This window comes from Xenopus laevis, chromosome 9_10S, assembly GCF_017654675.1.
Source record: "Xenopus laevis strain J_2021 chromosome 9_10S, Xenopus_laevis_v10.1, whole genome shotgun sequence".
Taxonomy (NCBI): Eukaryota; Metazoa; Chordata; class Amphibia; order Anura; family Pipidae; genus Xenopus; species Xenopus laevis.
The window spans coordinates 54857772-54884846 of record NC_054388.1 but is presented as its reverse complement, the minus strand read 5'-3'; the positions used below and the strand labels follow the sequence as shown (position 1 = coordinate 54884846).

Sequence of the window (27075 nt, the reverse complement as noted above, 5' to 3'; positions counted from 1 at the left end):
GAAAGCAGCTGCGGGCAGTGGAGTGGCTGGAGGGGGCAAGTGAGGTTTTGGTGAAAATCCCATGTAAAACAGTATTTAAAAGTAATATTTAAAGGCACACTCTTTTCGCTTCTACAGGTGTATAAATCAAATCCCCAAACTTGTTCCTGACCCCTGTTCCCTTTAATAACTTAAAATTCAGGAAATGGAATTAAAGTGGCAAAAACACTAACTTTTTGATGTAAAAAAAAAACAAATTTTGGCTCAGGAGGGCATTCTGGCATAAATGCACATTTTGAACTTAGTTTTTGGCTAACTGTATTAAATCTCCCAATCAGTATGGCCCTAAAAAAGAAGAAATATACTGATTATTATAATTTCATTATTAACACATCAGAAAACTCCAACACATTCACATCGCTTTACAATAAATAGTTGTATATGTTTAACACCGATACAAAAATATAATCTTTTATATATAAAGCCCTGCTTGCACTGATTTGTATCCCAGTAGAGAGAATTCCAGTTAGGTCAATGTATTGGAATTAATGTCGATGTCTTGAAATACGAGCACCACGGTTGGGCATACTGAAGCAGCTGTGAGTCACGGGAGTCATTAATTATAATTGAGTTGGGGAGACACACACACCAGTACAAGACCCATACAGTATCACTTATTTGCAGGTGCCTGACACATTCCATGTTTGGTGATGGATTTTTAAGTAAAACTCTGGAAATGTCATAGCTTAGCATTTACTTGCTGAAGCATTTTAGCCTGCATCAGGCACTTCATTTTTACAGTATGCAAGGTGCAGGTGACTGGCACAGGGGATATACCTAATATCGGTACTGTCAGTTCATTGGAGTGATGAGGCAAGTTGAATATGGTTCCTGTGCTTTTCTCGCAAGACCTAGTGCTGAAACCATGTTCTACCCATTTTAAATGTAATTCAATTTTCAAATTTTATGCAAATTTAAATCAATGGAGCAAGGGCACTGAGCAGATCTGCTATTCTCAGCCTGCAAACTGACAACAGCCAGAGGCTGTGTGCCCATAGCCTAACCCTTTGTATAAATACATTTAATCTAACCCCACACTGGGAAGCAGTTCTGTTGGCTGACTGATAACATGCTGCCTGTAGTACTTACTCCTATTGTACTTTTCCCCTCTAGCTGGACCTGCCCCACTAGTCAGCCACATGATTGGCTGCCAGTAAGAACATTTTATCAATTGACCTAATCTGTGACATCCTTCCAAGCGCCTACTTGTCCCTGTTGCACGTATCTGCCCCAGCAGCCCAAATTTACCTCTGTCCCATAGTTACCTCTTCCTCAGTAGTTTCTGTTACTCTATACTACACCTGCCTCACTGATCCCAATTAACACCTGTCCTGCATATTGCCTCTACCAGTCCAAAACATTTCTTCTTCAGTCCTGCCCTTTTCCATTGACTACTGCAGCCCCTGCCTAGGTATCCAGGTGCAGGCCAGGACTGGCAATCTGTGGGTTCTGGCAAATGCCAGAAGGGCTGCTATAAGGTGCCATAGAAAGTCAGTATTTAGTGGGCTGGTAGGGGCTGTGTTGGGCCTCTGTGTACCTGAAATGCCAGGGCCTATTTTAATTCTCAGTCTGGACCTTTCCAGGTGGGAACCAGACCATAGTTTGGTTGGCTTGGGTTTAGGTTACAAAAGGTCGGGGGGCCTGACGTGCAGGGGTAACGTTACCAGTTCATCCACCATAATTACACCATGATTTTGCTTGGTATTTTAAAAAATAAATTGCTAACATATTTTGGGTTGTACACTTATGCCTATTCATACCCAAAGTACATAGAGATCCTTTATTCTTATTTACCACAGCAACCTGCACAGTTGTTTCCACATTATACCCACAGGGATTATTCTAGACCTTTTCTGAACTACCTTTGCTCTCTCTGGGCCCCGCAGTTATTTTGCCTACAGACGCCACTAACATAACGCTGCTTCTCCGATATCTCCTCTCTACAGTGCGACAAGCGACCTCTAGTGGCCTTCACTGGTATCACGAGTTCCACTGGGGTCCCTTGAAACCGCCCGTGGGTTCCATGTTTGTATCAGAAATTGAGCAGAGGAACTCCATGTTGTAACAAAGTTTCCAGCAATCTCCCCTTTTTTGTTTTCCCCCCTTTTTTTCTCTCCCCGTTTCTCTGTTGTGGTTTCCGCCCTCCTTCTCCCATGCCCCCGGTCCCCCTCCATTCCCCCCTTTTCGCCCTCATTCCTCCATCCAACAACCCCCAGCCCAGAGGAAGGAAGAAGTGAAAGTAAATAGCCGAGCTCTGGGGAGGTGTGATGGACAATCCGTCCATATTCACCCAGGTCAGCCGAGAAGATGTGAACAACCCCTTGCAAGAAAAAGGTACGGCTCATGGTGGGCGACAGACTGTGCGAGAGGGGAATAGTCCACTGATGATTAAGGGGAGAGTTTATAGGAAAATAGGCGTGTTTGTTTGCTTTATAGGCTAGCGATCGAAGCTGCTGTTTTGGAAATGTCCAACCTGTGGCTCTCAAGCTCTTGTAGAAGTTACACAGACCAGCTTAGGATCCTGGGATTTGTAGTGCAATGACAGCTTGAGGGCCAACACACAAACCTGATTGACAATCTTTATTATCTCTTAAAAACGTTACTGCAGAACCTCTTGAGACAATATCTGCCTCGTTTCCAACTCCTTATGAAGTTACTCAGTGATTGTTACCAGTGCTTTCCAAGAGGCTCTGCAGCAGCTACAGGTTGTTAGTCTGCCTTTACTTGGGAGCCTGATGGTATTAAGCGGATAATGACCACATTATCTTATACTGAAGATCCTACGGGCACTGCTGAAATTCAGGTGGAAGGGTGGGCTTGGTGGGGAATGACAGATTTGTAAAAGGGGGTGGGGCACTTTGGGAAATGTGGCTCTGAAAATGGGCACTGTGGCCTTGATTTGGATCTATGGAGGCATCAAAACTGTCTGTTTAGGGTTGCAGAATGGGGCGAGTTCCCTGGGCCCACTTTGTCAGAACAAGGAACATAGCAGGGACAGTAGACGGAGATTCTGACAGTTAGACTTTATGTCTGTTTCTCTTCAGAAGTACTGAGCTCATCTTAAAGCTGCAGGGGAGAGCTGGGAATTACAGCTCCAGGGCCATTGGTCTGTCAGTCCTAATTGGCCCCCATTAATGTCTATTTTTCCCAGGCCCCACCTATACTAAAGATGTCATTGTTGGCCCTTTCACAAGATTCTTACTGATACAAAAATGAACGGAGAGAGAAAAGTATATCGATAAGCCCTCAGGGATTTACATGCCTCTGACTATTCAGTGTTTGGTTACGATCTGGTGGTGTCTGCCATAAACAGAACCTGATTGGATCCAGGGCAGATCAGCATCATACTTGCATTTTGTACAAAAATGAATAAGGGGATCTGCTGTGTGTGTGTGTATGTATAATATTCATTTTATTAGTTTTATATTGTATTCCTTTATAGCATGCATGTGTTTATTGTCGCTAGTTTTATATTGTTTTCCTTTTTAGCACGCATGTCTTTATTGTCGTTCACCCTTCATTCTGAAGTTCTGAAAACAAACTGCTTGCTTGGTTCCTAGGAGCATTGATCTTAGCTACCAGTTAGTCGTAGAAGCAAAAAAATGTGACCTCCTCAAATTTACAAGAAAGATCAATGAAAACGGCAGATTCCAAATTGCCTTAGAACATTCTAATCACATTCTGCAAATTTGGCAGATTTAACTGAACCAGGGAAACCCATTGGGGGTGTCTTTCATCTGCTGGTTTCTGTCTTTACTGGAATCATCTGAGTCTCTGTTTCATATAGAAGCAGCTCTGTCAGAGTAGGCACCCTTTAAATTGCTGATATTCTTAATGCAGAAGTCATCATCCCTGCTTTATTGATAAATTGGAATAGACTGCACAACCAGTACCCTTGGGCTGTGTATGGCAGCAATTCTATTGTTATGATATTGGCTGCACCCATGCATCAGGCTCTAGTCATTTGTAAGTGCAGCATTTTTCAGAGTGGCATTTGTCTTGTCATGGGTGCACCTGTGTCACTAGAGAGAATTTCCAAGGCCAGGGTCACTAGAGGGATATCACTATTATAGGACTGGGGAGAATTTTTAGGGGTACTTGGCTGGAGATCACCATGCCACCATCTTTCCTTATTTCCCAGGCAGTCCTTACATTGGCTTGGGGTGGATGTAAAGTACACTAAGACTTGCTAGAATTGCAGTATTGTTCATGCCCTGAGGCCAAGCCTGCATAAGGACTACCTAGGACACAAGGAAAGATGGCAGCATGCGACTCTCCATCTCACAGTACTCTGGACCCGTCCCTTTTTTTTCTAGTGTACCAGTCCAGGAAGGTTACCAGTTATATTCACTGTGGGGTGCATAACATATTTTTATCTCCTAAATATTTAAAGTTTTGTGTCCTTTAATCCATATTCACTCAAGATAAGAATGTAGTTTGGAACAGTACAGAGACTCTCCTCTACAATTTTTGTACAATTCTATTTCCCCTGTGAAAATTCTGGTGATGCCACCCCCCCCCAGATCTTATGCCACCCATTACATTCATTACAGTATACATTTATAAGCTGCAAGTTTTGTTGGAGCTACTAGTAATCTCATCGTTAATGAGCTGCTGTCTCTGAAACACTGGCACCAGTCCCTGGACTCCCTGCCCTTGTGATGTGTTCTGTCGAAAATTGAGAAAAAGAATATATCTCTGTGCTTGGGTGGGATTGAACCTTCTCACTTGGTGTTTGTTACTGTCCCAATTAGCAGGTTTCAGTTCAGTCTTGTTTAGTGCTAGTTGGTGCTATCATGCCCCCTTTCCAGGCAAATCCCTGTATGTACCCTAGAGAGGGCCATTTAGCCTTAATTAGTATTTAAAAGGAGCTGATAGCTTGTAAGCACATGTGAGAGGCAGAGGGAGGGGGAGATTCCAGAAGATCTGTTTTCCTTCTGCCTTGATTAGTAGCTTTATTCAAATAACAAACTGCTCATTATGCACACAGCTAAATACAGAATCATTCAGGCACATTCAGTCCCTGTCCCAAGGAGCTTATAATATAAAGCTGGTCATAGATGCAAAGATAAAGTTGTAGATGCAAAGATACGGTTCGTATGATATTTGGGCTGTGTGTGGATCATCCCAACATTTTTCGTGTCATGATGATTGTTTGTTAAATCAATCGGACAAGTTAAAAAGTTTCTGTCCAATAACGATTATATCAGTCTAACGATATCAGTCAGAGACTGTCACTACTATTTGTCAGACATAGCTTTCGTATGATTGCTGCCTATCAATTCATAGCTAGAACATCGTCTGATTTGTTCTTTTTTCTACTTTATTTAATCTGCTTGGTTAGTGGTAAATCAGAAGATTGCAAGGGACAATTGTTCGTTGGAACAAATTATAAATCTATGGCCATCTTAAGTCTGGGGCACAGGGAGGTTCTGATTTCCATAAGTTTGAAAGGAAATTGATCCCAGGGAATTGGTTGCAGTTGATCACAATTCAGGTTGCCAGCCCATGCAACATGACATGGATCAGACTGGCGCATTTGGGGCCCACCGGGTTCCAAACCTCGTGGGATCCCCCCCCGCACATGCACAAAGGCCGGCAAAACTGAACCACGCCAAATATATTTTATATATATATATTAAATATATTCCTTTAGTTCCAGCCGATCGGGGAGCCCAGTCTGACCCTGAACTTGACCACACAACTGGCCAATATGATCTGGTCCGATTGCTCCTGTGATCACAGGGCACGACTTCACACAAACAGATAGGTGTACACAGCAGTGTGCATACCTGAATGGTTTTTGACCCTGCTCTTTAAGACAGCACCAGAGAGGGTGGCACTCGGAACACTTTGTTTTCTGAAGTTGCCTCACAAGGATACTTCGGGCGACTTCGGAAAACAAAGCGTTCCGAGTGCCATCCCGCCAGCGATTTATATTCTAGCCGGCGGGAAGGCATTTAGGGGAGATTACAAATATAAGTTAATGGAGGGCACTCCCAGTATTGGAAAGGGAAATTTTTTTTTCAAAAAATCTTTTTTTATAAATATGAGGTGCAAATGAGGTTCAAAAAATCTTTTTTAAGAAATATGAGGTGCAAATGACCCCGGGATAACCCCACAGTCAGTTACCCAAAACCATATATAAGAATAGAGAGGGAATGTACACTCAATGAAGGAAATAATACTTGGTAAACAAAGGTGGTATTCAAAAAATGTTTCTTGTAAAAAGTGTATAGCAAACAAATATACATCAGACAAAATGGTATATTATGTCCAGCAGTATTAGCATAAATAAATACATACCACCAAGTTACAAGATCAAGGCAAAAAGGGACAAACCACAGGGAGCAGATACACTTGCCAATAATGAGAACACTCCAACGTTTTGGCACTATAGCCTTTGTCAAGGGGAATTCTGAACTCAGAATTCCCCTTGACAAAGACTATAGTGCTAATACTGTTGTATTTGTTTCCTATACACTTTATAAAATAAATTTTTTTTGAATACCACCTTTGTTTACCAAGTATTATTTCCTTCATTGAGTGTGCATCCCCTCTCTATTCTTATTTAGGGGAGATTAGTCGCCCAAAGAAGAGCCGATTTGTCGCAGGGCGACTAATCTCCAGAATCTTAACTTGTTTCACCACCTTTAAGCTGACCATACATGCAAAGATAAAGTCATACGAAACAAGGTTTGTACAATTTTTGGACTGCGTGTGGACCGTCGCAACATTTTTCAACATTGGTTGTTTAGCCGATTGGATAGCTTAGAACAGTGATCCCCAACCAGTAGCTCGTGAGCAACATGTTGCTCTCCAACCCCTTTGATGTTGCTCCCAGTGGCCTCAAAGCAGGTGCTTATTTTTGAATTCCAGGCTTTGAGGCAAGTTTTGGCTACATAAAAACCAGTTGTACTGCCAAACAGAACCTCAATGTAGGTTGACAATCCACATAGGGGCTTCTAAATAGCCAATCACAGCCCTTCTTTGGCACCCAAGAACATTTTTCATGCTACTGTTGCTCCCCAAATCTTTTTACTTCTGAATGTTGCTCACGGGTTCAAAAGGTTGGGGATCCCTGGCTTAGAAGATTCTGTCGGCTAATGATAATATCGCTATATGTATGTACTATAACAGTGGGAGATTGTCACTACTATTTGCCAGACATAACATTTGTATGATTGCTGTCAATTCATGGCCAGAACATCACCTGATTTGTTCTCTTTACTATTTTATTTATCTGAATGTTAGTTGTAGGTCGGAAGATTGCAACGGATGATCGTTCCTCCGACATAAGAATAGTTTTGCGTGTCTATGGCCAGCTTTATTCTGCATTTTGTCTGCAGTGCAGTCTAAATTGCTGAACCTGCCTCTCGCTTACTGTGCAAGTTACTAGAGCCATGCTCCACCCTGGGTTACTAGCAGTTTCTTGCCACAAAGGGCAGTGGCTAATGGTATGGTCACAGTGTTGTATGACCTGGCCGGCTACAATAGAAAGGTCACTAATAGGGTAGGGTGCTGGGCTTACGACTGAGGATGTTTTCCCCAACCTGAAGTGATACACCAATGTATGGTGCAGTAAATGAAGGCAGAGCTGTAAGTGACATGTCAGTGGGTTCTGCAGCAGCTGAGGTCTTTGGGCTCTACAGGCTGAAGGCAGGTGAGTTCTTGTGCCAAGTCCACTTAGAATCACTAATGTTATGTCTGTGAACCATAGTTATACCATCTCCCACTTATGACCTTTTGCAACCGGGAACATCCAACCTGCAAACCTTTGGCTGTTATTTGCTTACCTAGCTTGGTCTGTCTGTGGGTTCCTTCTCTGCATATATTCATTTATACCTAGCAATAGAAAGCTTCAGCATTACATGCCTCATCTAAATATGCATAGGGCCATCTGTATAAGGCCACAAGAGGAGCTGTCTCTAGAGTCCCCTTGCCCTTGTCTGCCTAGCTTAGATGCCTGCTCCCTATACAGGTGAAAGGATGCCGGTGTGTTTAACCTACTTCTAACTTATACAGTTTTCATTCTAGATTTTCAGGTCTTCCATAAAGCAGAGCTTTCAGCCCCTTTTGTGGTCCAACATTTGGTCAACTCGTGCCACCTTATAACACAGGCTACTGATATATAGAGACAATTGGGTAATGGGTAAGTCACCATGCTATAGTTTTCACGAGAAACCCAAGCACTCACCCTGAGCTCCCTTGGCTCATAACAAGGTTACAGATATATAGAAACATTGGGTTAACCTGCTATAGTTCGACCGGTATCTTGGGCACAAAATGGCAATCACCCCAAATCTCACTTTAACTGGTCTTCAGGCTGGGTCCCTTACCTCACACCCCACCCCCTTCTCACACATGAAACCCCCCTAGTGCATACCCCAACCAGCTTTTTGTGTAATTCAGAAGTTTGGAAAAAGCTAAAGAAGCACAGGATGGTTGGTCCGATATTCTATTAATATCCGTTTGCCAGCTGTCCTGAATTTGCTGAAACAGGATGAATTTGGTACGATTTAATCTTTATTTATACACGTAGCTCTCAGTTTCAACTAGAGCTGGAGGGCCCCAGGTTCCACTTTGCCCAGGTAAGCTGTGCAGACTTGTAAGCACAGTGATTGGTACTAAATGGAAATTGGATGTGACTGTGGGATATTTTCTTCCAGTAAATGAAATGTGAGACCATTAGTTATGCTGCGGAAGGCTTGCAGGTACTCAGTGCTGTGAGAAGGTCCCTGACAATCTGTGTGGGTGGGTGGGGAGGAAGGGGCCATTGTTGCTGCCCACGCAGGGAGGTGCACTCTATTCCGCTCTGGATCCTCTAAATCTGGCTGCAGTCACAGGGGCATATCCCTGGCAGGTCTCTGCTCCATGTTCAGCCCCTGTTTCCTTATTTTGTTGCCAACATGCAATTGTACGTTTCCATTATTTGCTCGTATTACTTTTAGAATTAATCAATAACCCTTTGTGACCCTGGAATTTTGGACGGTTTTATGCCGCTGCTTCGGTGCGATTGATTGACGATGCCCTGTATTTCTGCTACTGGATCTGCACATGTCCATTACACACTGTGTTGCACGTGTGGCAGCAGGCAGCAGAGGTGTTGCAGCAAGTATCTCATTATGCTGGGGTGGAAAACGTGCTGAAGAACTAAAACTTTTGTGCCCTAGGCCCTGGCCCATGCATGCTAATATATTTAGAATCAGCTTAGAGATAGATCTAAGGGCAGAGACACACGGTCAGATTCAGGGAGATTCAGGGACGCCCAGCGTCAAATCTCCTCTTCTTTGGGGCGACTAATCTCTCAAACTGCCTTCCCGTGGCTATAATGAAAATCGACGGCGGGATGGCACTCGGAGTGCTCCGTTTTCTGAAGTCACTCGAAGTTTCCTCATAAGGCAATTTTGGGTGACTTCGGCAAACGAATCACTCCGAGTGCCATCCTGACGGCAATTTTCATTCTAGCTGGCGGGAAGGCAGTTTGGGAGTTTAGTCGCCCCGAAGAATAGAAGATTTGTCTGACCGTGTATCTCTGCCCTAAATGACGTTGATTTAAAACATCCTCTGCACCTCATTGTAATGGATGTTTTTTTATTTAAGGAATACCTATCACATTATTAAAGAGGATTATTGATAATATGCACCAGCCCCTTCAGTCCCTACCCTAGGGGAGCTTACAATCTAAGGTCCCTATCACACACACACACCGTTTGCTGACAGTGACTCTCGTGCTACTTTATCCTGTATTTGTTTGCTAACTCGATTTGCCCATAATGGGAGCTGTTACTGCCTGTTCCGTTACATTGTTCTATTACATTGCAGCACTATACTCTCTATAGAAAGTCGCATTGTTCAGAGATGTCTTGTTCAATGCATCAAGGGAAACGCATAGTCACAGAGCGAGGATGAGCAAATAGAGGGTATATCACATGTGTGCAGTAAAAGACTGTTCAGTGTGGTGCATGCTGCATTCTGTAACGGAGTCCAGACTGCCATGGATTACTGCATTTCTTCCCTATGACATGGCAGGATTCACCATGAGAAGCCTTGGACCATTTAACACTCAGAACACTTACTGCTGTTTACTGAAACGGGTGAGGTTACAGGGAGTATTACTAGGGGTACTTTCCCTCCAGAAAGCTAAGTCACTGACCTGCTGCTGTACCTTTCCTTTTAAATGCAAACCAGCCCAGTGTACTTTGCTCGTAGTGACGGCACAAAAACATTTCACCAGATTTCCAATGGATTGTGAAAAAAAGTTGCCGCAAAAATCGACCTGCTGATTTGTGTTTTACAAATTCGTAGCATGCAGGTCAGATTCAAAAGCAACAGTTATGACCCAGGTGCCCCCCCCTCAAGTCACTGATTTGTTACTGCCTGGTAACCAATCAGTGTAAACCAAGAGAGCTGAAAAGCAGGAAGTAGTGTTCTGTTCTGTTCTGTTAGACATCCAGTCACTCCAGCCTTTATACATTACATTTTTGGCTAACTATATTAGAAACATTTTTTATTTTGCACATACTATCTATTTACCCAGTTTTTATTTTTATATGTGAGTCTGTGATTTCAGAATTCTCCCAGGACCCCTTAGTATCTGCTCCCCTATTTCATTATAATGGTATAAAACTAAACGTGTTCTTATAAATACATAAGCCACAGTACCGGGGCTGCCGAGATTCATGCTTATCTCGTATCAAGAATGAACTTGTCTCTTCTCTACTTTCAGGGCCACGGAGTTCAAGTGCATGTTTGTTTCTTGTATAAGAAGAGAGCATGTTGGGACCCATACTAGCAGGGAATACCAATAGCACCCCAAAGCCCCCTGGGAAATACTCTCAAATGTATGCTTAAATTCCAGCATGCCACTGTAGTTCACAGTAGCAGGTTTGAGGGTCCTTTCAGGACTAAAGCCTTTTTCTATGATGAAGTTTGCCAGAAGATGGGTCTGAAGACTTTTTTTTTCCATTTTGTGCCTTTTGGCACCCTTACCCTTATGTACTTTTTGCACTAGTTTGGTTGCACTGCTCAGCCTTCAATTAAAAATGTAAGATTCCAGCACACCAGAAGGCTAAATGCCTTTTGCCATACATGCTGTCCACCACTGATAGACTGACAAATGCTATGGGTGCCATTGCCCTAACTCTCCAGTTCCTGCGTGTTCGATCTCTTTCTCATGGACTGTACAAAGGAACCCTCTCTAGATCTTATCTTCTTTGTCGCTGTCACCCAGTAGGTGCTACGGGAGAGGAGGGGCCCAGCATGGCTCTGTGATACAGTAACTACAAATGCTGTGTGGTTAGGAGCAGATCAGAGGTGCAGCACTTGTTACACCATGTCACGCCTCCAGGAAAAACAGAAAAGGAAAGAAACCGTCAAACAAAATATCACACTTTTTTTTTCTAAGTCAATTTTGAGTGAAATTAGCAGCCCCATATTAAATGCATTTATTATTTTACTTTATTCCAATTTCTATGAACAACCCAGTTTTGCAGAATTCTCTGAGCTGTAAACTTTGATCCTTAGTTTTTACAAACTAGGCACTTCACCTTTAATGTGTAACCAGCGCTTGTAACCTTAAAGGATACTGTCATCAGAATTAAAGGAACAGCAATATCAAAAAATGAAAATATAATGTACTGTTGTCCTGCACTGGTAAAGCTGGCCATAGATGTACAGATTTTACCCTTGTAGCCGACAAACGGTCGGATGTCCCATTCTTCCGACCTGCCTCTAACCCTTCAGATTAAATAAAGTAGTAAAATAATAAATCAGATGATGTTCTGGCTGTGACAGTAATTGTATTGGAGTTATGTCCGACAAATTCTAGTGACAGTCACTCTTTGATATTGTCAAGATAGGCAACACATGCAGAGAAGACAGAAATCTTCTAACCTGTATGATCAACTAAATGACAAAAAATGTCGGGATGATCCACGCTGTCCGAAAATAGTAAGAAACTTAGATTCGTACAACTATATTGTCTATTTTGCATCTATGGCCAGCTTTAATCGAGCGTGTTTTCTTCAGAAACACTACTATAGTTTATACAAACCAGCTGCTGTGTAACCATGGGGGCAGCCATTCAAGCACAGGATAGAGAGTAGATAACAAATCTGAAGTTCTGAAGAATCCAATTGTATACTACAAAGCTTATCTGTTATATGCTGTGTAGCTAGGGTTGCCACCTTTACTAAAAAATATTACCGGCCAGTGAGGGGCGGGCACCAAAAGGGGGTGGTCTGACACAAAAGGGGGCGGAGCTACCTCGTGTGCCGCAAAAGGGGCGGAACAACATCGCAGAGATGTCCACAACGCTGGAAAAAAAGTAAGTTCTGTGTGAATTGGCGGCAGGCCAGGGGCTTTTTTAAAAGGGTATTACAAATTACCGGCAACTTGCCGGTAAATTTGTAATACCGGCCCTGGCCTTGGCAGGTGTTTTACCGTCTAGGCCGTTAAAATACCGGCCAGGTGGCAACTCAATGTGTAGCCTGTGCCCTTTCTCCTTCTTCAGCTTTGAATGGCTGTCCCATGGCTACACATCAGCTTGTTTATATAAACTATAGTAGAGTTTCTGAAGCAAGCACATCACTTGTACCAGTACAGGACAACAGTACATTAAAGCTATTCATGACTGTAAATTTTTATTTTTTCCATGTTACTGTTCCTTTAAAGACACACCGTGCAGCTGTTCTGACTGAAGCAGACCCAGTAAAGGTTACCCAGTGCAGCACCTGCAGTCTGGGTTAAAAACTGTCCCTTACAGCAGGCCTGAGAGGGGCTTCCCACCAAGCAGGTAGGACAGCAGAAGGAGGTCACCTTAATGCACTGGTGCTTTACACTCTTAAGGTTAATGGCTCATTAGACCATTGTTTTATTGTCACCAAGTTTTTACCTGCTGGTTTATACCAGAATTCTCAGTATTGCCTGCAGCCTTGGTGTCCTAATGGGTCAGGTTATTATAACTTGAAACCGCTTGTATGACAAAATGTGCGCAACAGCCCCATGTGGATTATGTTGGACTACAACTGCCAGCACCCAGCCCTGGGATTTCTGTACTGTTTCTCAAGTACAGCAGCCATGCTTACATGACTATCTCTCTGAGGCCTTGAATCCCTTCCGTTGCTTTATATCAAGTTGTAAGATGATGAAGAAAGAGCGTTGCTGCAGACTCCTCTCCAGAGAGATTGGCAGTCAGTAAGTTTATCTCTTGGGCGGAGCTTCTGCTTATTGCACTGCGGTTTTGGGCTGATGCCACTTGACTCCTACTTCTACGCTATGAAATAATAGCAATTACAGGAAGTCAGCAAATTATTTATACTATTGCCAGAATTCTTTAGTGTCACTGATTGGTCTTCTTTTTAAAGGGGAAATGAACATTATTTTATATATAGAGTAAATTTCTATTTACAGAGAAAACTCAAATTTACATCCTAAGTTTTCCCTTATTTTACAGTGTTTTTTTACGGTATATGCAATACATAATGCATTTCCATAGTTTTAAGTTTTCCCGGATTTTGTATAATTTTTTTTTTTGGTTCCCTGAAATGTTAAAATGGGGGTTCTACAGTATATATGGAGTTCTATTTCTATTGATACTTTTTTACACTGCTAATATAATGGTGGGAGCTTCCATATTTTGTACCATCAGGCAAGTTGTTTGTGTGCAATGTAATTTTTCCTACCACACACCTGTAGTTTACCAGTCCTGCAATGGTGGTACGTTCTTCCGCTGACCCGGCCGGGTCCCCTAGCAACCTACACTTATAGAAACGGATCCGCACATACTCGAGTTTATGCATTAGGGGAGTATCCCCTTTTATTAAGCCACCAAACATTCAACGTTTTGGGGGGAACACACTCCCTTCATCAGGATGATGCATAGAACAATGGCAGCAAAGTTATTGTTCTGCAGAAGCATCACCCTAAGTTTGCTCATAGCCTGTACCATATATACTGAGAAATTGAGTGCATTGTGCCACACTGCCGCTTCTAGTGCCTGTGGGATGCCAGGGGTTACAGCAGGAAATGTTTGTTCAGCATTACTGTGTGTGTGTGTTGCAAGCACATTCTTTGCAGGGGTGGATTTGTTTTCATATTTCCGAATGAGTGCTCTTATGCCCTTACAGTGCTCTCACCTCGGGGACCTTAAAGTGACACTGGAAGAACTTGCTGCTAGAACTCGCTGCTTTATTTAAGGACAAGTAACATTCTTTCAATTCACCTTCCTTAAAGCAGAGAGGAACTTTAGTTAATGGATATACCGCGTGCTGCCCTTTAGCAGCTGAAGGCTGAAGCTTTATATGCAACTCTCCGGAGCAGTCACATGACCAGGATAACCAACAGGGATTTGCACATGCCACCATTCTATAATTCCAAGCATGGCTTTATATGGTGCAGCTATAATAAATAAATCAATAAACAGGCAATATTTCACTTTGGATCTTCTGCCCCTCTTTTACCTGTTAACTTGCAGTCATAGAGGATTGTCCTTTTATTATGTTTGTTAAATTGGTATGGCAGCTAACAGTCATGTATGCATACGTACATAATAAATGGTTACCCCTATTATTGTGCCCTTCCCATTGGGAATTTTAAGCCCCTTTTTTAAAAATAAAAGTCCTCAAAACTAAAGAGCACTTTTGCAATTAACATTATTTTTACCCCAATTTTTCAAGATATTATCTGCTTTTACACTTCCAACATAATCAGTTTAAACCAACATTGTCACCTACTGTTTATTACAATCAACCATCCACAGTGAGAAGTCATGTGATATTCCCTGTCAGTTCTAAGCTTCTCAACATCCCAAGAATATTCTCTGCTTTCTAACTTGTTTTTTCTAACTGACTGAGGCCAGCCGGCAGAACTGTACTGTAGCTGTCCTTGGTGTTTAAAATGATTTATATTAGGAGCGTAAAAATATTTTGAAAACTAGAAAAAAAAAATAATAATGTCAATTGCAAAAGTCCTCAAAAGATTGCAAACACTTTTCCATTAATGGCAGACACTAGAAAGGGGTAGATGGGTGATTTTAGTAATACTGGGCTGGACAAATTAACAATGTTATGATTTTTTTGGTGCCTGTTGGTTTTGGAATTTCCCTGGAACGTAGCTAAGCCAGATAATAACTGGTTCCTCAGCGAGCTGCTGATTTCCGGATTAATATAATCTTTTTAACCATGTACAGATTAAAGGGTGATGAGCTGGTTTGATCTCTAGATGTAAGATGCTGTAACCCTTATTTACACCCTGCACTGCCTTATCTTTATTGCACCCAGTTATAAGGGAAATCTCTTCACCATCTGTCCTGTCCAGTGTCCTCATGAAACCATAAGGGTAGGACTAAACAAGCGTTTTTGGTGCAATCCGACCACTGCGACAAAAATAAGGTAAGTAATAGAATTGTCGCATGACATTGCAGTGTTGATTCGACGCAATATGACTGTTGGATGCAGACGCATCGTCTGCATCCGACAGTCGTGTCACGTCGGATCAATGCTGCAACGCCATTCGACAATGCTATTACTTATCTTATTTTTGTTGCATGCGTTTTGTTGCAGCCCGTTGGATTGCACCGAAAACGCTTGAGGAGTCCTACCCTAGATCAATCAAGCAATTTAATATTTCTCGTTCTCAGTTTAGTTTTCAATTAGAGATAAATTAATTCAATAAATTGGACTAGTGGGTCACGCTGGAGGATAGGGCAGTTATATGGGGGAAGCGGCATAATAGAGATTATCATGCGGCAGCCATCTAGCAGTTTTGTTTTTGAACAAATCTACTGGAAAACCATTAGCAAAGTAGCATTGGGCCCGGTGATAGGATTACCACAGCCATCTGATATTTGTCTTCACTCTTTCGCCAGGTGCTCAGAGCCCCTCCTCTTCGAAGAAGCCTCGGAATCGCAGCATCTTCCACTCCCTGTTCTGCTGCCTGTGTCATGAGGATACTGAGCCCCTTCCTGTCAATAACAATGCCCCTCTCCTGGTGGAGGAGAACGGATCAGTTCCCAAGGTACGTGGAGTCTGAGTATAGGGCTTGGGTAGGGATTGGAAACCATTGCTTTCTTCATATTAGAACCCTACTATTGGGTAATAGTCATCATGTTACTTGCCCACGAGTTCTGATTCTGTATACTTCCTCTCTTTGTTCCTTATGTCAGGAACGGGGGTTTGATCCAACTGACCCATTGTATTAAAGGGGTTGTTCACCTTCCAAACACTTTTTCAGTTCAGTTGCTTTTAGCATGTTCACCATAAACAAAGACTTTTTTCAACTGCTTCCATCTATTATTTTTTTACCGTTCTCCCAAGTTTAATGTTCGTGTCTCTGTGGTTTCAGTGTGACAGCTCAGTGATCCAGGAGCATTCTGTTGCAATTTGTTACATTTAGTTGTTACAATTAGTTGATACATTGCTCAGAATATTAGCAACTATTGTATCAATTCTAACAGCTGCCTTTAATGAAACACAGGGATTCGGCTCAGCAGGGACAAAGATAACAAATGCATCAAATACATATATCAATTTAGAACCATTACAGTTGGTGACCCCCACTTTAAGAGGTAAAAAAATTAAACTTTACACTTACATTTTAGAAAAGCGGTCACAAATAGAAAATAGATGGAAAAAGTCTTTATTTCTGGGGAACTATCTGAAACGAACAGAACTGAAAAATTTTTTGAAGGTGAACTACCCCTTGCTGACCACAAGAGGGAGCACTTACTATGTCTAATTACATCCCCAAGCCATAAAATGACCATGGGAAAGAGAGCAGCCCAAGAACAGAGCATCAAAAATAAGGACCTGGGTAAGCATTAGTGATATGCAGACCAGCCTGAAACCTGCAGGACCCACGGGTTGGGAGGGTTCAGACTGAAATTTGCATAGGATTACTGGCTCGTGGACGGGTTCGGCCTGGGCTTTCCCTTGCACCATTCCCAACTGCAACTTAACTCTGCCTAGCTTCTGTATAGGCACTGCCACCCCCACCCCCTATGTGATGAGAGAGATGGGACAGGGTGGGCATGGGTTTATAAACAGAGATGTCTTTCTGGGTCAGATTGGGAGTTGAAGGTTATGGTTGGGTGTGGGTTCACTTTTTGTCAATCGCACAGCACTAGGGGGTAACTGGATTCTCTCTAGTGGAGCTAATCCCAATCATTATTCTGGGGCTGTGCTATGTATGTATTGGATATATTCTGTTATCACAAGGCTTTGGATGTGCTGTATTTACATTTGAGGCTCCTGTGTTTATGGTTCTGTAATGAAACTCTCAGTGTTGTTTCAGCTGTAGAGCCTTTCATGCACAGTAGTCTGCCTCCCCCTTAGCTCTGCACTTGAGGAATGTTGCCAGATAAACAAAGCATCCTCCCCCATTTCACATAACTGTAAAGCTGATATGGGTCTTTGCAGCCATTGCAACTGAACTGCAGCTCCCAGCATGCTTAGTCAGCAGATTCTCAGAGCCAGTATTCTTGTGTATGCAACAGTGACCCCTTGAGGCAGATCTTTACATGGGCTTTTTTGGTTTAGTCATTAGCACTGCAAATTAGAGAGAGAGTGCCAACACATTTCTCTGCAACCCAAATGTGAATAAGCCACCTTGGAGTAGATATTCCTTATACTGCTGGAGATGTTCAAGTAATGGGGCTACCTAACGTGCAACTTGGCAGCTTAAAAATATCCTAAACTAAGGAAAGGCTAATTGTGTTGCCCGTGTGTGAATCTGATAGGAACTTGAGCTCCACTGGGACAAGGACTAGCGCAAATGTGGAAAGGGCTGTGTAAAAGTGTCAGTGGTTTATAAACAGAACATAATATTTATGAGATTTGTGCTGTCTTATGCCTGTAGCCCCGTACTATTACAGCAGTACTGTGTACAATAGTATATTTCCAAATAAAGGGAAAAGCGCCATGAGGGGGTCATTAAAATAGTAATAACCATGGAGCCTGGCAGTGAAAGGGTACAGGCTGCTGCCTGGGCAGGTGTAATTGGCTGTAAAGGATTCCTGTACTTTGCTCTTTATCCAACCCTATGCCAAAATGCTGACATCACAATGATCACAATTGGGTACTGCCAATTGTAATTATTATTACAGCCCAGCAAAATAAAATGCAAGTATATTGCAGCTCAGTTGTTACTGAACTATAACTTATGCCATGTTGCTCTGACTGTAGCTGAGAAATGTTGCATTTCAGCAGCAGCCATTGTGCTGTGGGCTGATGATATCTCTATAGGAAGGTTTTCCTCACTGCCAAACAAAGTCGTAACACCTGCACTCATGGAGATTGGGTCTCTGAGCTGTTTATATCTTTTTTTTCTCTGCAGTCGTCTGTTAAATATCTTCTCCCAGAGGTGAAAGCACAGGACGCTGGCAAAATCTGTGCGGTCATCGACTTAGATGAGACCCTTGTTCATAGCTCATTCAAGGTGAGAGCGTTTCTATCCTTTGCGTTTTACGTCTGTGCCCTCTATGTCTCTGTGTATTGGGCACTGTTACTTCTAAGTCACACTGTGTCATGTGATAGAGCAAAATAAACAATAAATAAACACTTGATCCATGTGTGGAGACTCCCATAGACTGCACAGTGCAGCCACATTGGCTCCTTAGTAAAGGCTTTGCACTTCTTCCTAAGGAGGAACACAATTATATGACTTTTGGTTTCCACCAATGTACATTTTGAACTAGTACTGGAGAAAACGTTATAAATGCACTTTTTATCCCTTGTGTATTTGGATTTATACATATGAATGGAAGTCACCATGTTAAATGCATTGACTGAGACATTCCCCAGAAGTGTAACACCCTAGTGGTCATAATATAGAAAGTTGTGTTCAGAATAATAGCATATTAGAGATCATAGGAAGCATGGATTTTATAAATAAGTAAAAGGACAAGCTTACCGCTTTCCACCGTGGGTCCGGGTGCTCATGCTCATCATAGCACACTTAATCATGCACATATGATTAAGTGTCCTTGGGGGACACGAAACGCACCAGGCTTTTATCTTTTATACATAATGTAAAATAAAGACTTTTTGTACTATTCAAAAAATTTGGGCTCCTGGATTCTACTGATTGACTACTGAGTTTGGTGTTTTGGAGTGGTGCCTGCCCGCTATTCCAGTTTTCTGTGTTCAGAATAATAGCAGTCTAAAATTACTAACCTGAGCAATCACTGTTTTTGGTAGACACTATATTTCTGCATGGCAAATCATTTACTCATAGGTGTAGTAGAGTAATAGAAAACCAACAGACCCAACAGTCATAACTGGAAGGAAGGCAGCAAATGTTGTGCATACTGGTTATAATGCATATCTTTCTAAAATGAGTTGTTCCAGACATTGTTCAGAAGAACAGCATACTTTGATTAAAACATTGATTGAAGAGGGGAAAACATATAAAGAAGTGTAGAAAATGATAGGCTGCTCAGCTAAAATGATCTCAAATGCTTTAAAATGGCAACCAAAACCTGAAAGACGTTGAAGGGGAAAAAAAAAACTATCATTAAAATGGATAGAGGAATAGCCACAATGGCAAAGACTCAGCCAATGATCAGCTCCAGGAAGATCAAGGAAAGTCTAAAGTTACCTGTAAGTACTTTACCTGCCTATGTGAAACCAAGCTATTGGAATAGGGCATAGGCGAAGGTTGATTTTTGTGCTTGGGGAGGCTACTTAACCCATTCCTTGTTTTGAATTTATCTCTGCTTATGTTCTGGAAACACAGAGCATGTCATTGATGAAAGAGCAAATAGTGTGCTGTACTCTAATATTCTCTTTTCTTCATTTTCTGTAAAAGGAATAACACAAATTGTTTTGATTTGGAATAGAATGTTCAGTGTTCCCAATGCATTTGCGTGTATGGAAATAAAAGCTATTGTAAGGATTTTAGCCTTATTCACTTTTTTAAGCACACTGCTATTATTCTGAACATAACTGTAGTTTTGCACACACTGTCTATAGATATTTGTCCGTGTAAAGCAGGGACCCCCAACCTTTTTTATCTGTGAGTTAGATTCAAATGTAAAACGAGTTTGGGAGCAACATAAAGAATATAATTGGCTGTCTGTTAGCCCTGTGTGGACTGTCAGCCTACAGGAGGATCTGTTTGGCCATACACCTGTTTTTATGCAACCAAAACCTGCCTCCAAGACAGGAATTCAAAAATAAGCACCTGCTTTGAGGCCACTAGGATTAAAATCCAAGGGGTTGGAGAGCAACATGTTACTCACGAGCTACTGGTTGGGGATCCCTGTTTATTTACATGACCCCACTAAATGAATGCAGCCTTCTGCAGAGTCTCTTTGGTGCACACACCATCCTAATGGTCTGTTTTGTGTATTTACAGCCTGTCAACAATGCAGATTTTATCATTCCTGTGGAGATTGAAGGAACGGTTCATCAGGTAAAGTCCCTTCCCTTATCCCTCATAAATGGGTTTAACAGAAATAAATGAACGCTGTTAATTTTTCCCTTGCTTTCGGTTTTTGATAGAAATAATTTTAATTTAAAGTAGAAATTGCGATGTGTTAATGTCCCTTTCTGCACACCTGGTTTTGACTCTTGATACAATGTAGCAGCAGTCAATTCTCCTCAAGCCCAAAGACTTCTACAATGTCAAAAGTAAGACCCAAGAGTACAGCGCCCATTCCCTTCTCTTTCCTTCTGCTTCCAAAGCTTTTAATGCAGAACCACCGGGATGCCAGTAACAGAATCCAATGAAGGAGAGCAACAAGGAATCCTGACTGGGCACTAGATTCAAGTAATCCAGGATAGGCTGTAATGTCTCCTGTCAGCCTATTCTCGATTACTTGGGTCCAGAGCCAATCACTTTCAGCGAATGATGCAAAAGGATTATGGATAAAGCTCTGTTGATTGGTGTAAATGAGTCCAGGCATAACCAACTGTTTCAGGTATTATGGATTTACCAACATCTGGATGACTACTCAGTAGGACAAGGCTTTCATGGGTCTCCATATCCCATTTAAGACTGTAGTACAAATGTGTAGAGTAATATGGCACTTGTATAATCTGGTATTTGTCTGCTATGCACCTCCTTCCTAGGTGTACGTATTAAAAAGGCCGCACGTGGACGAGTTTCTCCGGCGCATGGGAGAGATGTTTGAGTGTGTCCTGTTCACTGCAAGTCTCGCCAAGGTGAGGCCCCTGATCATTCCGTTAATTTTAAAATAATTAACTAATTTTTGTGAACCTCCTCTTATTTCTCTTGATTATGTTGTTAGGAATAGTGCCAGTTTGGCTACTTGTGATACTTAATCCTCTCTTGTTATTCCCTGCCTCATTACTTCTGCCCTCCACACAGTACGCTGACCCGGTGGCTGATCTGTTGGATAAATGGGGAGCATTCCATGCTCGGCTATTCCGCGAGTCGTGTGCCTTTCATCGAGGGAACTATGTAAAAGATCTGAGCCGGCTGGGGAGGGACCTCAACAAGCTGATTATTATTGACAATTCTCCAGCCTCCTACATTTTCCATCCAGATAATGCGGTAATTTTGGAACCTCTAGGTGCAGTGCAATGTAACATCTGCTTGTGTTCTCATCTTCAGTGCAGGCCCAGAGCCCACAAGGCTAAAGGGATTCTATAACGTATATATCTGTGCTGTGATGCCTGTCTATCCAGCTGCTCAGTCTCACTTTCTCTGTCTATCACTGAAGATACTCTCAATTCACTTCTCCCAGCTGCCCATCCAACTTCAGACTTCATAAAGAATTGTGACCAATGAAAGCAACCTGAAACTGTGATGTCACAGGACTGGATAAAGGGGATGTTTAGGCTACAGACTATGTTAATAGAAAACTAATTTAGATAGATTTATCAGTTTTTAGTTACGATTGGAATAATACCTTTTATTTGTATCATGGTTTTGCCTGATAAATAGTAGTCACCATCAGAAAGGAGTCATTTGCTTTAGGGATATATAGTACAGCCCTGAAGGGCCTCCAGAAATCCAACTTGAAGGGTCACCTTTTGTCTAGACATGAGACACATGGGTGCACTTTGTGGTACTTATGCTTTTAAACCTGTCTTGAGTTCTGTGACCTAATTTTAAATGGTTGCAAAACCCCCTCATAAGGTTTAGGATAAAATAGTATTTGCCTTTTTGCAAAGCTTTATAATTCCTTTTATCTATCCGCCATTCTCAAAAACAGGCCAAAGCTTACTGAGCATGTGCAGTGCTGCTGACACGGCTGGAATTTAGTGTAGGCCTCATTTATTTTCTGTTGCCGTATCTCTCATACCTATTTGTCTCTGCTATTGTGCAGGTGCCAGTGGCTTCGTGGTTTGACGACATGACAGATACCGAACTCCTAGACCTGCTCCCATTCTTCGAGAGAATCAGTCGAGTGGATGACGTGTACAGCGTTCTAAAGCAGAGTCGGAGTGCTAGCTAGTGATTCAGAGGGGGGGTGGGTAGCGGCGGGTGGGCTTCTGTGTGAGTAAACTCTTGACTTATGCATGGCAAAGGGCAGGAGAAGGATCACGTTATGGGAGGGATGAGATGTGGTCTTTTGAAATCAGCTTTCGTGCCTCGTTATGGTGCGACCCAGCTTGACACTGGTAGGTTTATCAGATTAGAATTTGGTGATTGATATCATATTCATATTTCTGCAATAACTTCATTTTTAAAGACTTCTGTTTTTCATTATAAGTTTTGGTAAGGAAAGTAGAAATAATCCTCCTGTTCTGACAAACAAGATTAACACATAGGTGTTTCTCTTATATTCCTCTCATCATTACTTTTAGGGCAGTGTCAGCATAATATCAGTTGCATATTCACATTCTTACTAATCCAGCACCCAAGTGCAGTTACTGTGTCTGTATGGCTGTGGGGTGAGGGTTATAGGCATGAAGGTCTTTGACTTGCTTCAGGCATGGGTGATGCGTATGTAGGGTCACAACAGGACTGCAGAGGTTTTATTAAAGTGTTACTATAGTCTAATCATTGCCATATACTGAATGGAGTATTAATTGGGGTGTGTTTGAGAGAGGGAGTACTCTTGTTCCTAATGTGTTGTTTTATGAAGCATCTGATTTAGGGTAACCGGTATGCTTTATTGACATGGGTAATGGAGAAGCAAGATCAGCAGGCGATGTTCCCACATGTGCAGGTCACAGTTGGGTTTGTTGTAGGGCAAGCCTAGTGTTGGGGTGTTGGTATTGCAGCAGTGGAGGAAACAACAGTGCAGGTGTACAGAAGCCTTGTCAGTAGGGGGCAGCAGAGGGGATACTGATAATGAGCAAAACATGCAGCAAGGAGATTATTTCTGTTTCTCCCATGAACACTGCAGCTAGCACTCTAAGTAAGATTTAAGGAAACAATGCGTATCCTGAGTGACTTGATGCCTTTCAGACTTGTCCCAGGACTGTACAATTAACAGCAATCTCTAGTAATGTGCACATAGGTTTGACCATACAGGTTTCTGCACAATCTTGGACCCTCCAAAGCAATAGATGTGAGCAGGAAAAATGGGGGCTAGTAAGTATAGTAGGCCTAGACGACACCAACAAGGCAACATTGAAACAGTAGGGAAAATGGAAACAATAAAACTTTCCATCATTGTTCAGTCAGAAACCTTTCAGTTGTTGAAGTTCAGCACCGATGTGTGTTCAAGGGTGATTTTTTTTGACACTCCTACTGTTTTGCCCTTATTCCCACCACAGATTCAGACAGTCCTGGTGCCATTTCTTTTCATGTTTTACCTGTCATTGCCCTCCTGAGCGATCTGTTGGACGGATGTATTAGGGACCATGGGTTACTGCAGGAGTCTGGAAGGGCTGGGGGGGTGTCTTGGCTTTATATATTGCCTTTTTTAACATTGTGTATTTAATACCAGTGCAGCTTGGGTCAAGGAGGTGTATGAGTGTAGCTCATTTCTCTGGGGTATTAGGTGAACTGATGAGACAAATCATTTCAAGGGAATTCACAGACCATTTTATGTGGCTTAAGTGCTGGGAGGAAGCTTTTTAAAGAGCGAATCCACTTGGGATGAAACTTCTTGGAACATGGTAAATAAATGTAGAGGTCTGATTTCTGCTTCTGGGCTACTCTCTTTCCTATCGTCAAGTAGAAGCAGCAGCAGATAGATGGAGCAAGAACACCCTTTAGCTGCCAGAGGTCTAGGAAGCTGATATACACTGCCCAAAGTCACTAAAATGGAGAACTCCATTACTATCTTCTTCCTACATGACAATGAGAAATAGCAGCCCAAGGCCAGTACAGAGAATCAGAGATTGGAATAGAGTAAGTACTGAGATAGGACTGATTTCAGTTACTAGAAGGAGGCTATAAGGAGTAACAGGCCCAGGTTTCAGCCAAAGTAACCACCCATTTGCAGTTGTTGAACTACCCCCATGGTTATCTTGGATTAACCAAATGTCCCTCTAGTTACAGGCAGGTGATTGGTCTATAATTTGCTGGCAAATGCTTAGTGCCTTTATTCTATTCCTTTAACACATCACCCAATCTCCTGCCCCCTGGGCACACAGCAAGCAGATTAGTGCCTTTCTGTGGGTTATATCAGGACTTTCTTTTTGTGCCTTGTCAATTATCCCCATAACTGCAATACTGACAAATACATGGGATTAGACATTACACCATACACCCCCTCCTATTCTGGTGCATTAGGAGTTAAACCTAGTATTGATTCATCAGTGCCTTTTTGGGACACCGGGTTATGGAGATGCAGTTAAACGGTTCTTTCCAACAAATTAAGTTTCTCTAATAAAGCTCACATCTCCTTTAGCTGCTCCTGAACTACAAGCACAGCTCCCACTGCTAGAGGAATGCAGCAAGTCGTAGTTCAGCACAGGTCTGGACTGAGATTCAAAATAGGCCCTGGCATTTCAGGTACACAGAGGCCCAAACAGGCCACACAGCAGCCAAAACAGCCTCCCACCAGCCCAAAATATAGTGACTGTCTATGGCAACTTACAGCAGCCCCTCTGGCATTTGCCAGAACCCACAGATTGCCAGTCCAGGCCTGGTTCAGCATCAAGACTGCTGCACCTTTGCTCAGTGTCCTGTTACTCTGTGTATTGTTGAAAGGGAATTTATAGCTTAAATACACTTTTCTTCAACAAGGCAGATATTTAGTAATTTTCATTAAAGGACCAGTAACGCCATTTACTTGTGAATTTTACCAAACTCTTTGTTAAACCTGCGTGTATTTTATCTGTTAATTTCCCCTTTAAATTGATATTGGGAAGATGTGGATATGTGGGAGTCTCTTCCCTCAGTGTGTGCTGTGCCAGCGTGATTTTGTGATGCATATTCCATAGATTTCCATTTATTCCAAACCTAAATCCAGCTATATCAAAGAATAAATGCCCTGGCCTCCCCCATGCTCCCCAATCTATATATAGAACAATTGTACCCCCTTCTTTCTGCACTCTTTATTATAATCCAAGGCAAAGTTTGGTATTTAAGGGTTTATTAGAGCACCTAGCGCCTTAAGAATCTTTCCTAATTCTTGACCTGCACTGCGTTGAGTAGTGAGTAGAGTAGTGAGTTGACTGAGAGACTGCACCTCCTTGTTTATTGGTAGTTACACAAGGCTCTATAAATATGTATATCTGTAAATATGATTTTTAGAGAGATATAAAAGAATTGACACATAACACATAACATTACTGGGGAAGCTTTTATAGTTGATGGTTTCCATGTAGACACTCGGGCTTCATTGCTCAGCATGTATGAAGAGAAATGATTTTAATTGCTTATTGGAGGGGCCGCCAAACTGCTAAATACACAGCTTGCTTCATTCACTTTGTAATGTATTTCTGTTACCCTTACAGCTGGTATTCTCTGTCTCACGGTGTTAAAGTAGTACATGTTCTGATATAAGTGTAGATGGTGGGTGACCTGCAGCAACCAGGGGCTACAAGCTCAGCATCCCCTCTAGTTCCATTACATTGGATGGAACTTACCTGCTGTACCAATAACCTCCATCTGAGGGCACCATGTTGATTTTATCACCAGCCTCCCGGGAAGTCAAACTCACAGCTGCCCACCACAAACTGCAACTCCTTCCAGCTTTTATGAACTGCAACTACCAGCGGACTGGTATAGGCTGTTTCCCTATGATGGTGGAGATCTGAGTTTAACATCCTTGCCTTAAACTGACAATAGCAATAGGAAAGAAGCGAGGGTTTGTGCTATTTTTATATATATATATATATATATATATATATATATATATATATATATATATATATATATATATATATATATATATATATATATATATATATACCATTATATGCTGCTAAAAGAGATGTTGAGCTCTGCCTAATAAAGCCAGAAATGGGGTTCAAGCAGAAAAGCAGCTAGTAGGTGCTCTCATGGTTAATGTGCCTTTAGTAAATGGATTTGGATTCACCTTTTCTTCTTCTTAACATATATTTTATTTCTAAAGCATGAACATATTCCACTGTGCTGTAAAATAGAATTTCCACACAAAGTGGATGTAGTATGATGTTGATATCTTAGATACTAAATACTGGTTAAATCAGCCAATCAACCATGTATTAGAACATTCACATCTCAAAAATGACAAAAAATTGTAACGTGTGTGTGTGTGTAACATCCTTTTCTCCCCCATATTAGAGCCTGCTGTGTGTCTACATGAGAACCTGCACTAAGGACAAGGGCTGCCATTAACCCTAAAGTTATTTTTTTTATGATATTATATATTTTGTATTGTATATCTGTCTTCTAAACAGAACTGTGTGGGGAGGGCTAATCCTTTTAACTTCTTTGGGGAGATTTAAGAAAAAAAAAAGATATTTTAAGTGCCTTCTTTTGTGTGATTTAAACAAGAAATACTGTAAAGTAATCCTTCCAATGACAAGAAACTAAAGGTAAAAACAAAGCTTGTGTGTCACATCTCCTTATTTCATGGGATTTGTTCTGATGGGTTTAATATCATTCCATTTTAAACCGGAGGAGGTGCTAGAAAATGATTAATGGGAACACAGAGCTTTTTAAAGGTTGTTCACCTTTAAA

At 41.9% G+C, this 27075-nt stretch overlaps 1 protein-coding gene across 1 annotated transcript; it reads left to right on the top strand.

Annotated features, from left to right (window-relative positions):
- The first annotated feature begins 2006 nt into the window (after window positions 1-2006).
- LOC108702942 (carboxy-terminal domain RNA polymerase II polypeptide A small phosphatase 1) lies at window positions 2007-26941 on the top strand. The gene is made up of 7 exons (XM_018238762.2): window positions 2007-2373; window positions 15908-16056; window positions 18373-18474; window positions 20395-20451; window positions 21111-21203; window positions 21370-21555; window positions 22334-26941. The coding sequence occupies exons 1-7, from the start codon at window positions 2307-2309 to the stop codon at window positions 22460-22462; spliced, it is 783 nt and encodes a 260-aa protein (XP_018094251.1). The 5' UTR covers window positions 2007-2306; the 3' UTR covers window positions 22463-26941.
- Window positions 26942-27075: the final 134 nt, after the last annotated feature.

Coding starts and splice junctions, on each gene's coding strand:
- LOC108702942 (XM_018238762.2), top strand. CDS start 2,307: ATGGACAATCCGTCCATATTCACCCAGGTCAGCCGAGAAGATGTGAAC. Junction 16,057..18,372: donor AGAACGGATCAGTTCCCAAG/GTACGTGGAGTC, acceptor TTTTCTCTGCAG/TCGTCTGTTAAATATCTTCT. Junction 20,452..21,110: donor TTGAAGGAACGGTTCATCAG/GTAAAGTCCCTT, acceptor CCTCCTTCCTAG/GTGTACGTATTAAAAAGGCC.